The sequence below is a fragment of the Hippoglossus stenolepis genome, chromosome 1 (genome assembly GCF_022539355.2).
Source record: "Hippoglossus stenolepis isolate QCI-W04-F060 chromosome 1, HSTE1.2, whole genome shotgun sequence".
NCBI classification, from domain to species: domain Eukaryota; kingdom Metazoa; phylum Chordata; class Actinopteri; order Pleuronectiformes; family Pleuronectidae; genus Hippoglossus; species Hippoglossus stenolepis.
Window position 1 is genome coordinate 13,749,104 of NC_061483.1, and position 15,078 is coordinate 13,764,181.

Sequence of the window (15,078 nt, forward strand, 5' to 3'; positions counted from 1 at the left end):
ATTACTCATGTGTGGATCTTCCTGACAAACACATGATCCCATTCTTCCCCCCCCCCGGCTGGAACAGCATCCTGCTATGTGGAATGCACTGTTTAATTTTTCTCGCATAGTTTTTACAAACAGCGGGAGACCGACGTGCAGCGCGACATGTCAGGTTTATGGTCACTTGAGTGAGTCCATCAAGTGATACATCTAGGATGCATTCTTTCATCTCATTGTGGTTTGGCCCAGAGCCTGAAAGTGAATAACCGAGGCTGTTGATTGTGAACAATGCAGTTAAGCTTTGTCATGACTTGCTGCCCAGAGAACGAGGGCCAGATGAATGACTCTTCACAGCAATGAGCATGTTTCTTTTCTCCAGTGAACTGAACCTGACCCAGGGGTTCAGGTCAAACTGGAGTCAGGTCTCAACTGGAGCAGACAATTTATTTTAGTGAAACATTATGTATAAAGACGCCTCTTTTAAAAATGTTCTTCCAACTTTTCCACCCTGGCAGTCAGCTATCCACATGACACCAACAGTTTACAAATTTTCTGAACAAATCAAGCGCCCTTACTGGAAGCGTGAGGCACGTTCCTCACTGCAGCAGGAATTTGGGGAAAAGGGAGGAGTTCAAGAAGTTGAAGTTCTCTACAACAGAAACGAAACCAGCGTTTACAGTTTGGTCAAGTCAGGACAATTCCTTCATCTGAGGAAGTTGAGCCCCAAGAGGACATTTATTTATTTTTATGTCTACACATAACTGCTGGGAGAAAAAAACATAGGGATATAAAGAGGCATCACATATGCAGCATCTGTGTCTATGATGCAGTGAGCTTTCATAATGATGCTACAGTATATTCACATCTATGTATTTACTACATGTTTAAAGTCTAATACAGACAGAACAATCTTTTCTGAGGGTTGAGTTACTCTTGAAGATTGCAAAATGCACATGTACAATGTCACTACGATATAAAATGATGATACTATAGGCATATAAATAGAGAGGGTGAAAACAAAGCATTAGCACCTGCAGAGCCACCTGCTGAAGATATTTAAACCACGGTTATAGGAATGTACTCCTCTCTTATTTAAAATATAGATTGTAGAAGAGAATATCTTAAAGGATTGTTAGGTCAGACAATTTTAAATTGGGCAAAGAGCAGAGATGCAAAGTTGGAGGGGGGAAGAGGTAACCACCAATTCTTTATAAGACAGAGTGATTCTCTTGTTAATCCACAAATACAAACACTGCAAATAAAATCAGCTCTTCAGCCCAAAATGTCTTGTAGAAAATTTTTTGATTTTTTTAATTTAAGAAAAATTTTTGGACTGATCTTGATTATAGGGAAAGATTTAAGCCATTAGTGGAGCTGCATCGTAGGACACTTTCCAGTGGGCTTCAGCTTTTGGCCACTGCGGTGGACATTTGTATAAATGTCTTTCACTCAGTAACAATTATGGCTACAAGTATAAATCTGAGTTAGGAGAGGGACAGAAAAGCAAATGACCGACATGGTATGCGGTCAGGGAAACAGCTCTGCGTGCCTCGCTGACTGAGTGGAACAGAAAACCCACATCACATCATGTGTGTTGGACTCGACCAATACAGGACGACTATTGTTCAGCGCTGCAGCATCTCACCCACAGCCACACCATGTGGGACTACGTAGAGATGCAGCGGTCTGTATATTAGGGTAAAACTCCCACTGTTTTTACTGCTAAATGCCACAAGCCTTTAAAGGTAAGGTGAGGAGAGGTCACCTGCAGACTTTGAAAACAAACTGAGGGATAGTCGAGGAGGGACAACGTGTGACAAACGGAAGGTCAAGGTTTTTGAATCAACAAATCCTTGCATGATGTTTCAGCTGCTGCGTCGAGAGAGGTCGGCCTCGAACTGCTGACCAAGGTGGTTTTAAAAATGTCTGACCCACATAAGAACATTCATTTATAAGTATTTGGTGTCCAAAAGGCAATAAAATAAAAAATGTAGCTGATTATTGCATACACCAATTCAAAGTAATTATAGCTCTAAGTAACCTTTAACACAGTTGGACTCAAATTAGAACAGTTGCAAAGTGGATATTAAATATCTAGTTGCAGTAAATATTATTTTCTATTCATAAATTAGTTTTAAAATTATCATTGAAAATTCCTAAAACTAAACATTGTGTAAAAAATGCTGTTCCACAACTTTCACATTGGAGAGCAGGAAATAACTTAATTAACAAATATTTGAAAAGATAAATAAAGTCTCAAAATGTATATAGAATTATCGTTAGATCAGCTGATAAATTCATGAAGAGATTCTCATCTTTGAGCTGCAGTATAGATGGACGTCCTCGTTCTGTACACTGTGCCTGAGTTATTAACACAGACTCGATTGTGCTGCATCACCTCAAACCCGATTTTTTCATTGTTTTGACTGATCTGGGCCTACGTAATCAGAGGAGACATTTGGTTTTCCTGCGGGGAAACATTCCCTCAGAGGAGACAGCAGGAATGAGAGTGTTGACGGAACACTGTCTGCAGGCTGCATGTAATGGACTGACCCTCACTACCACACTGAACTTTGTGGTGCTTTGAAATGTGTTTGACCTCTCAGGTATTGTTGTCAAGACATCTCTCTACACCCAACACAGACGCACATGCAAGCAAACACACACAAACACACAGGTATACAGACTGAAGGTCAAGGCAGGTAAAAACAAGCCATCCTTAAGTAGGAGCCCCTACTGAGCTACATTTTGGCTGGATGTCTGTTCCTGACAGACTGACTGACACTGACCGAGTGATGACGTTACAACCTAGGTCGACTTAATACCAACCTTAAGTTCCAGAGTCACTGTAACGTTAATTCATGTGATTTATTTTGAATGTATATAAAGTAGAAATCAGGGGCTGGGGTCGGGGTGGTGAACATTTTTAAACCGGTCAGTCTTGACTCAACACACACCCCTATATGATTTAGACTGTGGCGGACTCCTCTCGTCTGTTGGCCATTTTTCTTTTATTCAGCGCGAGTGCCATGCATGATGGTGCATACTGTTTGGTTGGCGATCAATCACTTGCACACTATCTTTCACGATGCATTGTGGGATACAATGAGTCGGGTCCACTGCGTGGACTCTGTAAACATTCAGACAGCTCTATCAAATGGTGAATTCACAATATAGGGGATTATATAGTGAGAGGTAATGGATTTCGGACACAGCCAGAACCGTTCTGCGCCGGCTCCTCAGACACTCCTTTGTTCCATCCTTCTATATATCATATCTTAATTATGTTGTCATATTGCTAATTACTAATGAAACAATGCGCCCTGACACTGTCGGCAGAGGTTGCTACTTTTTAATTTTCATTATTATGAAATTATTATGAATTATTTTCATCACTATGACACTGGTAAACATTGTTAAAACCAGTTACTGTCGTGTAGGAACAGTATATATACAAACTGACCTGACTCTATCAGATGCAATAACATAAGGAGTCAGCGAGTAAGAAAAGCCTAATTGCATCCTGTATCTTCTTACATCTTACTTCTCGTCTTTCTCTCCACGGTGACGATGGAACTGATAATCAATCTAATATATAACTCAATTTGTTTTATGTATCCCTATTCTTTCATACAACAACACAAACCTTCCTTTCATAAACTGGAGACATATTGCTTCCACTGTGATTAAGTGCAAAGCGTGAAGATTTGATTTAGGTGGAGTTGGCAGTAAAAATTTGCAACTCTGACAAAACTCCTTCCCGACAAAGGCGGACTTGGACAAGATTTGGTGTTTGTTACCTCAAACACTCACCATCACTTGGATTAGATGGATTTAAAGAGTTTAGTGTCCATCTGGTTGTCTTACAGTGGACACCTTCAGTTAATACAGCCAACATGGAACATGACAGAAAAATGTGGCCGTTACAAACAGAAACATCTGAGGGGAACAAGTGCATGAGAGAAAAAAAGAGTGATCCTGAAAAGGCACAAATCTACATTTGACTAAAGAATGTTGACTCCGAGCAAAGGATGTTATTCAGATTCACATAATCCAGCCATTTAACAAATGGTGCTTAAACAAGTAAACTCAGAATATAAACAGCGAACACCACAGTAATTCTACGCATTTGTGTCACATCCAGCTCTAAACTCTCCGGTGGTAGATATAAATAGCTAAATACGGTCAACAAAAATAGATGGTCACTCTCCAATAAAAAGAAAAACGTTTTTCCTTTTTTTTTTTTAGATGGCGCAGGATAAGAATGACTATGCTTGATACTCAAACTGTAGAACCAGTCTTTTAAACCAACTATTCGTCTTCATTCAACATTGTGTGCAGCCGTTTCTTTAGCCTCCTTTCCAGGACTCACGTGTATGCGTTGGAGTTTTCAACTAAAATGCAGCTCATTCTCTTGTGGTGAATGTGGTGACGTCATGTGCTGCAGAACAGTATTGTGTTTAGGTTGCATAGCACCACGTTGAGCACAGCAAAAGTTATGCGGACGTCAACTTTTCATGCGGCAACAGAGGCACCAAATCAAATCATTTTATAAACTAAATGCAGCCGACAGCCAATCATAATAAAGTGAAAGAGGAGACAAAAGCAGCTGGTGAATCTGGTTGTGGATTCCCTTCTCTTTAGAATTGAATTAAAAGCTCACCATGGCATGTTAGCTATGTTGGTTGTCAGCCATCGTCCAGCCACCGTGACCTTGAACCAGCATTACAAAGCTGGTTCAAGGTTACAAAGTTACCAACACTGACTTGTGGGGCACTTTAGTTTCCCTGTTAAGCCAGTGGTGGAAGTAGCCACAGAGCCACATGGACATCTGTATAAAAAGGAGAGCTGGCATGGTGGGGCAGACGCCGTTGTGTTTCATGTCAGGTCTATAAAACACCAGCATGCTGAAATCACACACTGGGGCGACATCATGCCGACTTCACTCCCGAACAAATCAGCACGTTTCCAGAGGATTCGCTCAGGCAGGCTGCTGATGATGATGACGCCTGCGTGAAGCCACTGTCCGTTTACAGTATACCATGAGGACTGTGTCTAGATACTGGAGGGCAAGGCTGTGGAAATGTACTAGGTGCACAACTTGCTGACCTCCATCTACAGACCCAGCTCATCCATAACAGATGAGGATTTGAGCTGGTTCCTATCATCATCACTTGCCTGAAAAGATGAGAAACACATTTTTCCACGCACAAGTTGTAAATGCTTTTTCTTGGTGCATTCCTCATCTGTGGTTATTTAGTTTGCTGGGGGCCTGTTGTGACCGCAAAATGCTTTTCGTGCTCAGCTTCATCCACTGTTTTCTACAGATGTGCTCCTTAGTGTTTGTAAACGACTCATTTTCTTTTTCATGGAGTCGAGAAAATCTGCAAATAATAATGGTTTACATACCAGCCCAAAACAGAGCCAAAATGCAAATTGCTTAGTGGGTCTGTTAAACACTATGGTGTATCTTCATTAAAGCTTCAAAGTTGGAATTTCAGTCATTCGGCTCTTGAGTTTGTCACACACCACATACTAGGAAAGCAAATTTCTGGAACAAACCCCTGTTTTCCTGTTCCTTTCTGACCCCACTGGTTGTTGTTTCATACATGAATCTTGTTCTGTGTGTTATTCTATACTATACTGTACTTGTACTTATGGTTGTAGCTCAAAAGAACATATAGTGTGTAAATTTCAGCAAGCATGCAGGGTATTTGCCAAAAAGCCCTCGCATTGAATGCATCCTTGGTTCTGAATGACACCAATGAAAAACTTCATGCCTTATCCTTCTTTACACGCTGGGGATCGCAGTATGTCTCAATTTCAGTCTAGGCTGACACATAATGAAGAAGCATTGGAGGGAACACTTCAGCATGATGGAACACACAAACACAGAGACACACACAGCCACAAGAAATGTTATGCAGGTCCTGATGACATCTGGAAACACTAAGATAATAGATTTAGCTAAACTTGTGGCAGTGTTTCTATATTTAAACACAATGAAATCACGACAGGATACTTTATCATGCAGTGTCACTGCAAGGTTAAATACCAGTGTTAGTCATTAGGGCATCATATCAACAGAGACTCCACTTCTGGATGTGGCAGATTTTCATTCTTTACAGTTTTTAATAGTTAAATGAATGTCTACCAATTTGTTAACTGTGAGGAGTGACTATGCTTTGCCATTTGACACATCACTGTTTGACTCTCAGCAAAAACTCATGAGACACTCTTGGTGGCCACCAACAGGAAGACGCTTGCATGCTATTCAAACCGCCCACTTACAATAAGTCTATTTGTGCTCACTCCTCATTAGTTGCCTTATAAATACCACTTCATAAACACGAGTCTCTTTGACACATGTGTGCACTGAGCCAGAGGTTTCAGCTGCAGCTATAACACTCTTGGTCATTGTTTATCAATCTGTACAAAGCAAACAAGAGTTAATTCTCATCTAAAAATATTTATTTCCAACCAACGTTTATTGTTAAACTTTTAATCTGCAAATTCCGTACAAAAAAGTAGATTATATTTGTCTTTCTGCAAAGGATCCTATCCCAGTGCAAAAAAAAATGACCTCATCTAAACAGGGGATGTGGAGGAATGTGATGTTTAGTGTAACCCTCTCTCTTCATCTTGGCTGAGACATTTGACCCATATTATGCAACTTGTAGGCCTCAATACCTGCTGTTCTGCTCGCACTGGGGTCCTTAATGATAGACCTTTTCTTCTTGATCTCTGACCCTCATAGATCCACCAGACACAAAATATATTGTTATATATAGCGGTAATAAATCTAATTATCAAAAGTCGAACAAATAGTTCCTTTCAGTGGGCCATCAGAACTCTAAATTCATAAATATGATGCAGTATATTGATATTCACATCACATCATTTTAAGTGCAATATATCCATTCTATGCACTAACTAACTAATAGCTAACTAATACATAACCTTTTATAGCCTCTTTTATTTTGAAGCATGTATTCGTCCCATATATATTTAACTTTGAATTTTAAACTGGTTTTTAATACATTTGCACCGTTTTTAGAAGCACCCATTTTTATTTTACAATGACAATAAAGGCTTTTTATTCTATTCTATCCTGTTCTATTCCATTCTATTTTATTAGTGTGAACATGAATGCAAATCTTTTCTACATTGTTCTCTGAACTAGAAGTTTACATATTGGTGCATATATGCAAACATGAACACAGGTATAGATGTCGTAAACAGTTTTTTACTGCTTGGCCAAAAAAACTATATATCTGTCAGGCTCTATTTTAAACCCATAACTTTACAGGGGCACAGTTGATTTGTTGCTAAAACTGAAGTAGATGCAGCTGAGCTGTTTCAGCCAGACACAGTCAGTGATGATTATATTGAATTTCAATTAAATGGACCAAAACGCATCCTCTGTATTATAGCAAGTAATAAAAGTAATTTAGGTTCTGTACTGAAGAGACCAGAAGAATTGTCATACTACAGAAGTACGTGATGAATGGTACTTTAAAATGATTAAGTTCTCTGTTGGGATATAAAGTCATCTTGCTGTTTTCTCTCTTCTCTGCCAAAACCGTTCTGCTTGGTCGTTAAAACGTTATATATAACACATAATACAGATCTAACACAGGAGTAATGTCCTGTGCATTAACTGCTACTGTGACCCCAGAGATCGACAGCTCTGATATTTGTCCATTGCATTCTCCATATAAGGAGAAAAGACCCCCTGTCGCAGAGCCCTTCGACTGGCCCAGTAGAGAGGGAGGGAACATAGTGAGAGGAGAAACTATTTCCTTCATTTTCCTGACGAGGAAGATGGAGACAGAGGGAAACTAGGGAAGCAGATACAAAACAATGTAAAAATTCATGGGGATGAGGTTTCCAAATAAGTGATCTCTGATAGGGTTTAGAAGAAACTCTTGAGTAAACAGGCATTATGAATTTATCTGAAACAGGAAATGCCAACATCTGCAGCACAAAAAAAAAAAGTTTCTTGGAGCGTAATTTGTCATTTTGTGACAGAAAATAGTGTAGACAAATATTTACTGTATTTGTACTGTATTGTAGAAACATGTTTAACGCTCATGACAGGCAGAGGGTAAAGGGCACAAGAACAAGGACAATCACTAACTAGACAAACACAGCACAAGCTGCGAACTTCACACATTAACTAACAACAGCTCCAGAGATGCTTGCTCTCCTGTTATGATCTATGAAACTGTGATATTGGTCCACACTCACAGCAAAGGTCTCAGTCACAATAATGATACAACCATTCAAACACAAGTCCATCAATTATAAAGAGAGTTTCATAACTGATCATCAAACCATGGACAGGAGAAGGGCTGTGATTTTTTTTTTATGTTAAATATTTGCACTGTAGTACATGAGGATAGAGAATCAACACACAGAAGGGTCACTATTGTCCAAATAAAGTCACTGTTACATTTTCTAGATTGATTAACTTCCTCTTTGTGATCTCAATAGTCATCTTCTTGAAACTGAGATCTTCAGGTAATCGCACTCTGTTCAGTCGGAGTTATGTTGAGTTTACTGGAGGCTGTGGTCACTCACCATCTCCACCCCCTGAGGAAAGGCTGTTCCCTCCCAGTCCTTCTTGGGGAATCGCTGAATGATCTTCCCACATCCTTCTCCTGAACCTGCAGATAAAAAGATGAAGATCTGTCAGTGCATTGGAGGAAGAGGACATCAGCATGGCATCTCTCGTATGGAGCTGGGACACAACCCAATCCACACAGTTTTCTCAACGGCTTGCACTTTAGAGTTTGTGTTACTGATTTATATTTAGTTTTTTTGGTCAGATAAACCTTGGCATAGAGGACAGTGATGGACGGATTTCCAGATTTTCATACTTCACACTTAATTACACCTAATGTTCAAAGTCAAATTGATTCACTAGATTTTATTTCCAGCCTTTTCTTTAAAACCACAAGTAAGCAAAAGTTATTCATACATTTTTAAGATTTTGGTAAAAGTGAAGTTGATTTCACTTGGTCTGAGAAAACTATATCGGTTATAAAGAGGAATTGTGAAACTTCTGTGAAAAAAAAGGTCTATCGACCTATGTTTGACGATAGAGCAAAAAAAAAAAGTATGTGATTCTGTCATTTCAAATAAACCACCAAAGAGATTATAAAAATGTATCTTTATGCCTTAGTGAATTAGATACAGTAATGAATGACTTTATCACCAGGTTGGATAATAGCAGGCACCCCAGGCATGTGCACTGTTGTCTTCACAATACAGAAATTGAACTTAATAAAAAAATTAACTAAATGGAATGAAATGATATTATGTTCGTCTTTACCATTATGGTGAGTTATGGTTAGCGAACAGCTATATTTTAAAAATAAAACCAGAAAAATTGCATTGTCCGTTACAATAGCCTATGAAGATTAAATTTTGGCCACAGTATTGACAAAAAAAAAACTGCTGGTAGGTTCCTGGTAGGGACTGATTAGGTCAAGATGTTTCAGGAGGAATGTGGTCTAAAGTGTGAGATATGGAACTTACACCACTAACGCAAAGCAGATCACAGGAGCGAGAGGAGGGCCATTAATTTTTTTTAGATGTCAGATAATGCTCTGATCAGGAAAAACTGGGGAGGAGACAAAGTCCAACCAAGAAACACAGCATATGAAATTGTCTAATATTGTATGATCTATATGTTGCGTTGACAACATAAATATAAAACGAAATTAGTTTTTGCCTCCACTGTTACGAGTGTGTAGTCATGTGACTCAACTCTGCATATTAGCATGACTCTAACCTCAGCTAGTTAAAAAAAAAAAAGTGATGTTGCAAGCACCAGGTCAACAAGACAAAAGTAACAAGCTCCTAAATTGAGGATGCAACAGACAAAAAAGCCAAATGACAATAAACCAGAATAGTAGGACAAGTTAGGTGGTGAGGATAAAGAAAGATGGATTTTCTGAGCCCTTTAAGAGAGGGCAGGTATAACAGATGGCTTTACCATCAGTTTACTGACCAGCGCTCATAGATGCATTAAGAAGCTGCTCGTGGCAGTTCCCAAGGTCATGGACTTCTTTGTCAGATTTAAGAGTATGGATTCATTGCCCTGACCTAAACATATTCAGGTGTCCTACCAACGATTATCGGAAGTAAGACGTTAATTTAGCGGACATTTAGCCTCTGTAGCCGCTTTGACCAAACTTACAGACACCCCAGGTCCAGTACGATTTTTTGATGTACGCTAATATGTAGCTATTTGAAACACATGTCCGGTAGTTGTTCTATATTGCCATAATTCAGGAATATTCATGGCCATATTAGCGCTAAAAATCTGCAAAATCTGGTTACAGTATGTAGTTAGTGCTGCAGAGCTGGATACTGATCTATAGCAGGTGTAGTGAACTTCACATTCAACCACACAGACATGCGAGGTTGACCGTCGAAAGCATAACCAATAAAACAACCCCCTCGCAGATTTCCCACAGGACCCCACAGGTCTTGCAAAACTCTGAAGCCTAAATTGGATGCAATAATTCATGTCAACACATGTGCAAACACAACACAATATGTATTTAGGGAGTTGATATATGACATGAACACTATTATTAACTATCTAGAAACCTAACAAATGGAAATATTTATCTAATTAAATAAGAATTCCCCTCATTTAACACGCCAAAAACAGCATGTTAAAGTCTGTTTCACAATATCCACTTTGTCACACTGTGTTGTCTGACCCAATGACTTCATCTCAACGTTATTTTAAACTCTTAGTCACTCTTTGACAGTTAGGACACACTTTCTATTCATCAGCCTACGCAAAATGGTCTCCTATCAAGAGAGCGAGAGACAGAAATTGAATACATGTGGCCCATTTTCTTGGAATTCGTTTAACTACTATGGATAAACACACATACAAATATTAGTTTTTTTGTAATGAATTAAAGGATAGACCAGGAGCCCAGTAATCCTTTGACAAAGTTTATGTGTTTTGTCGTATGTTTTGCCCGTGTTGTAACAATATGCCTTCCAGCTGCATATGAGAGAGTATGTTTTTGGGAAGTGCCAGGACACAGCACTGTAATCTGCAGGAACATGTGTTATTGTATTGCCACAGTAGAGGAATAAACCTCTCATTTTTGTACAGCATCATAAATTTGATTGATCATCTCTTGCCAATGCTAGTGAGGACTTGCTAACATTACCGGCTGCTGTTACCGGCTGCTGGGGGTAGTCACGTTTACAATTCAGATCACGTCCCAAAATTGTTTTGCATTATAGCCACCCTGACAACTGTCATTATATTCTCAATGTCGGAAAAAAAAGTAGTGGTGTGAGATCAGTTATGCCATTGAATGCATTTCAAAAAGCCATGACTCAGGTCAGATACCATGCACAACTGCTTCAGCAAACAGCAGAATGAAACGCTACACCTCATGATAATGACAGGAGCTCCTCAGTGGCCGTCCGCTGAGTGCCTCAAGCCTGCTGTCAACAACTAGACCTCAGAGAGCGACTCAGGAGTGAGGCTCTCGAATAAATGTGTGGTACATTAAACAGAAAGGAGCTGGTGATACGTTTCCCCTTTGTCCACCTGAGGCGGGTGTCCAGACGCTGCATGGAGACTGGTGCTTGCAGAACACCACGTCTCTCTGACCGTTACGTGTCTTCGGGTCTTTACAGCTCGTCTAATTGAAATCACATGCGCCGAGTACTCCGAGTTCTAATTTTCAGCCACAGATGAAAATAAATGACAGAATTCCTCGAATTCCACGAGGCTACACTCTTGTATTAAAACGAGCCGGGCTTTCATAAACTACCCCCCTGACAGCTATAAAGAACCCCATCACAGCCGGTAATAGAACCCAGGCCTGAAAAAGGAACATGCTAATTTGAACATCCACTAGCAAGGCGCAAGGGGATGAAATACAAAATCAAGTTTATTTTTTAATTTTTGGCAGAAGCTGTTGAAACAACAGGAACAAAACCTGTCCAAGGCCATGGCACGCGTGTGCATGTTTAAGAGTATGGCTCATTTCCAGCTCAATACAGAACAGCCTGTGTGTGGTACTGCTAGGACTATAAAACAGCATTGTAAAAGCCTTTCAGCTTTCTGATGCAACACTATATCTACATGTCATAGTTTTATTACTGTATTGGCTACAGGGGTGTAGTTATTCGACTAAACAGCCTTTAATAAGTGACGTAAGAGATTTGCATATACCAGAACAAACAGGCCTTTTCTCTATGCACAGATTTGATCTTATCTTTATTTGTGCATAACCAAAACCTATTGTGACCTGTTATGACACTCAACAAAGGTTTCTTAATACTGAAATAAGAAAACACAATTTACGAACTAATACCAACTTTATTACTGGGGTTTGGACCAAGTTCCAAGCCATAAAACAGCTCATAAAACACAACCAATAGGAAATATCATCGGATATAACCGTTCCAACTGCATTAGTAGTTCTTAACACTTTTTTATCAGATTTCAAAGCAGCCCAGTGATTTGCTTAATATGAGATCATGACACACACACTCACCAACGCTAACCTTGACCAGATGCCTAACCTTAACCCTTATCCCAAATGAAATAGTAACCAGAAACCTAGAACCAATTCTTCTACCCTAAAAAAGCAGGACCTCATTTTAACCATATTCAGTGCAAAGTCCCCAGTAGGACATAAAAACAAGCTCACAGACACACATTAATATCTGACTTCAACACTTAGACGGATTAAATGAAGCTAATAAATTATCACCGAGTTGCGTGTTGGAAAGTTGTTTGTCTTTCTTGATTAGAGCAGATGTTTCTCCTCTTGGGGAAAAGAAATCTCCATCTTCCTGATTTATCTCCCTGCTGTTACTGTTGATTGAATCAGCCAAATGCTTATTTTACCTTGTATGGAAAGGCCACCAGTGGACTCTGCCAGTTTACGCAAGATTCACGTCAGCCTGTAACCTGATTTTGGCCCAGTCGTGCACACAGGTGGACCATTTTTGGCACCAATTCACAGGTAGCACTTATTCACTTTCCTCCACACAAATATCAAGACCCGAGATTACAGGGAAAATACACCCAAAAACCACTTTACGCAAAGCCATTTCAAGGGATGAAGATATTGACGCTCACTGAATCCGTGACTGACTCAATGGGATCACGTAGGTTTTGTTGGACATAATACATCAAAATGTGTTTGGGTTAAATGTAGAGCTTTTTCAGCTTGTGCATCAGAACATGTGGCTACAACCCAGAAAACCACCATCACCACAGTCATGTTGCCTTATTCTTTATAGTATTTGTCCCTCAATCTGCTGTTGAGCTTGAGTACAGACGGGTTTCAAACACCATAATTATAACTGATCTGTAGAGTATGACAGAATTCAGATGTGTAATATCTATATCAGAGACGATTTTTCAATTTTGATGATTAAATGGTTAGATTAGGAAAAACAAATTTGGTCTCAAAGGCGACCATCGGCAGGAAACTAAACCACTTTAAATATTTAATGTGGATGATATGCAAAGAAATAGGCTGTGGTTTTGTTTGCATGGCAGAAGGTTATCAGAGATGAGCAAATTGATGTTTTGATAAATATCTAATTCAGGAAACTTCCTCACCTCCAAAAACTGCAGGAAATATGTGGTAGACATAGATAGAGAGTCCTTAGGTCATGCCTGGGTCTAAATGTTGGTAGATGTTGGTAAATGTTTGTTAAAAAATAACTGGAAAAAAATGCCACATGAGGACCTTCAAAAATCAAAATACAGCATACATGGTATTCAGTTTCTTCAGTATCCCCTCTGCTGATAGCCACAAATATGCAACATTGTTTTCCATAGAAATCAATAGGTTAGACATTCCTCAGACTAATGATTCACATTTAAACCAATGCTAGAAAACTATTGTAAAACCCTGCTGTTACTATACCATATTTTATTTGTGCCGGTACCTTCAGAATGAGAGGGGTTTAAAAAGAGCTGATTTGATGGGCGACAACGGGGCAGTGTGTATATGCAGTGCTTTATTTCCACTCCCTGCAGGCATATGGAGCGTGCCAATGTTATTTTTTCTCACATGTACGCTGCAGCTTTGATAGTAATAAAACAATAGCCTGCTAATACAAGCGCTCTTGTCGACCCACTTGTCAGAATACCAGGTGCACAAAGTGAAAATATTTGGCATTATATCTCTTACAAAGCCACAATTCAGGGCAAGCCCACAGGCACCACAAAGCCTGTCTGTAAAACCTACGCAGACCAAGGAGCCAACACATCCAACTCATGCCAACCTGTTCAAAGAGCAACACGTTAGCAAAAGTCCATGCCCGGAAAATTTATGTCAAACGATTTGGAATTACTTTGTGATGAAACAAACCTTAATTGCCTTGATGAGGCAATAAAGGGGAAACAATTAGTGTTTAATTTAGCTTTATAGTTTCAGCTAACATCTCTTCATGCAAATGTTAAGTTCACACAAGGTAACTTTAACATAACTTACAAGCAAGTACGCAGTTCAAAACACACCAATTAAAATTGATCAATTTGTATTTAGCGCTGGGAAATGAGCCGAGCTTAATATACTGTAGCAATGAACACTAACTAAGAGAGTCTGTAGTTATACGATGGCTTATTGCTAGTATCTTAATATTGTTTTTGCAAATAACATTTCTCTGTGTCGGCCCACCATAGAAAAAAACAAAACATCCAACACCTTGGTGACTCGCCCAGGCAGGCAGTTAGTTTAATGGGGGTATCTCTCCTTTCACGCTTAGGTCCAAGCTGGCGAGCTTAGTGCTTATCCTGGATCTCTTTCCTTTCAGTAACTACTAGAGTGCAACCTGAGCATATGTACACACTTTATGGCTGACAAAAAAAAAACATGACGACCGCTAATGGTGTACACTATTCTGTGGTTGCGGCAACGTGCTGGCACTTCTTTCACACAGTGGGAGAGCCTCGCTTCCCACAACCCACTAAGTTAGACTGTTAGTCAGGCAAAGAGAGCAGGGGAGGAAAGAGAGGGAGGAAGATGAGACACAAAAAAGAACAAAACGTAGGAAGTCATGATGGGACCCATGTTAGTC

The 15,078-nt window shown here is 39.6% G+C and overlaps 1 protein-coding gene across 2 annotated transcripts in view; it reads right to left on the reverse strand.

The window, feature by feature from the left end:
- sbf2 (SET binding factor 2) overlaps window positions 1-15,078 on the reverse strand; it is a 91,658-nt gene that overhangs the window by 70,712 nt on the left and 5,868 nt on the right. For both annotated transcript variants that reach the window (XM_035159235.2, XM_035159150.2), the window contains exon 2: window positions 8,566-8,651. In XM_035159235.2, the coding sequence (XP_035015126.1) occupies window positions 8,566-8,651 (86 nt within the window). The remainder of the gene's footprint in view (window positions 1-8,565; window positions 8,652-15,078) is intronic.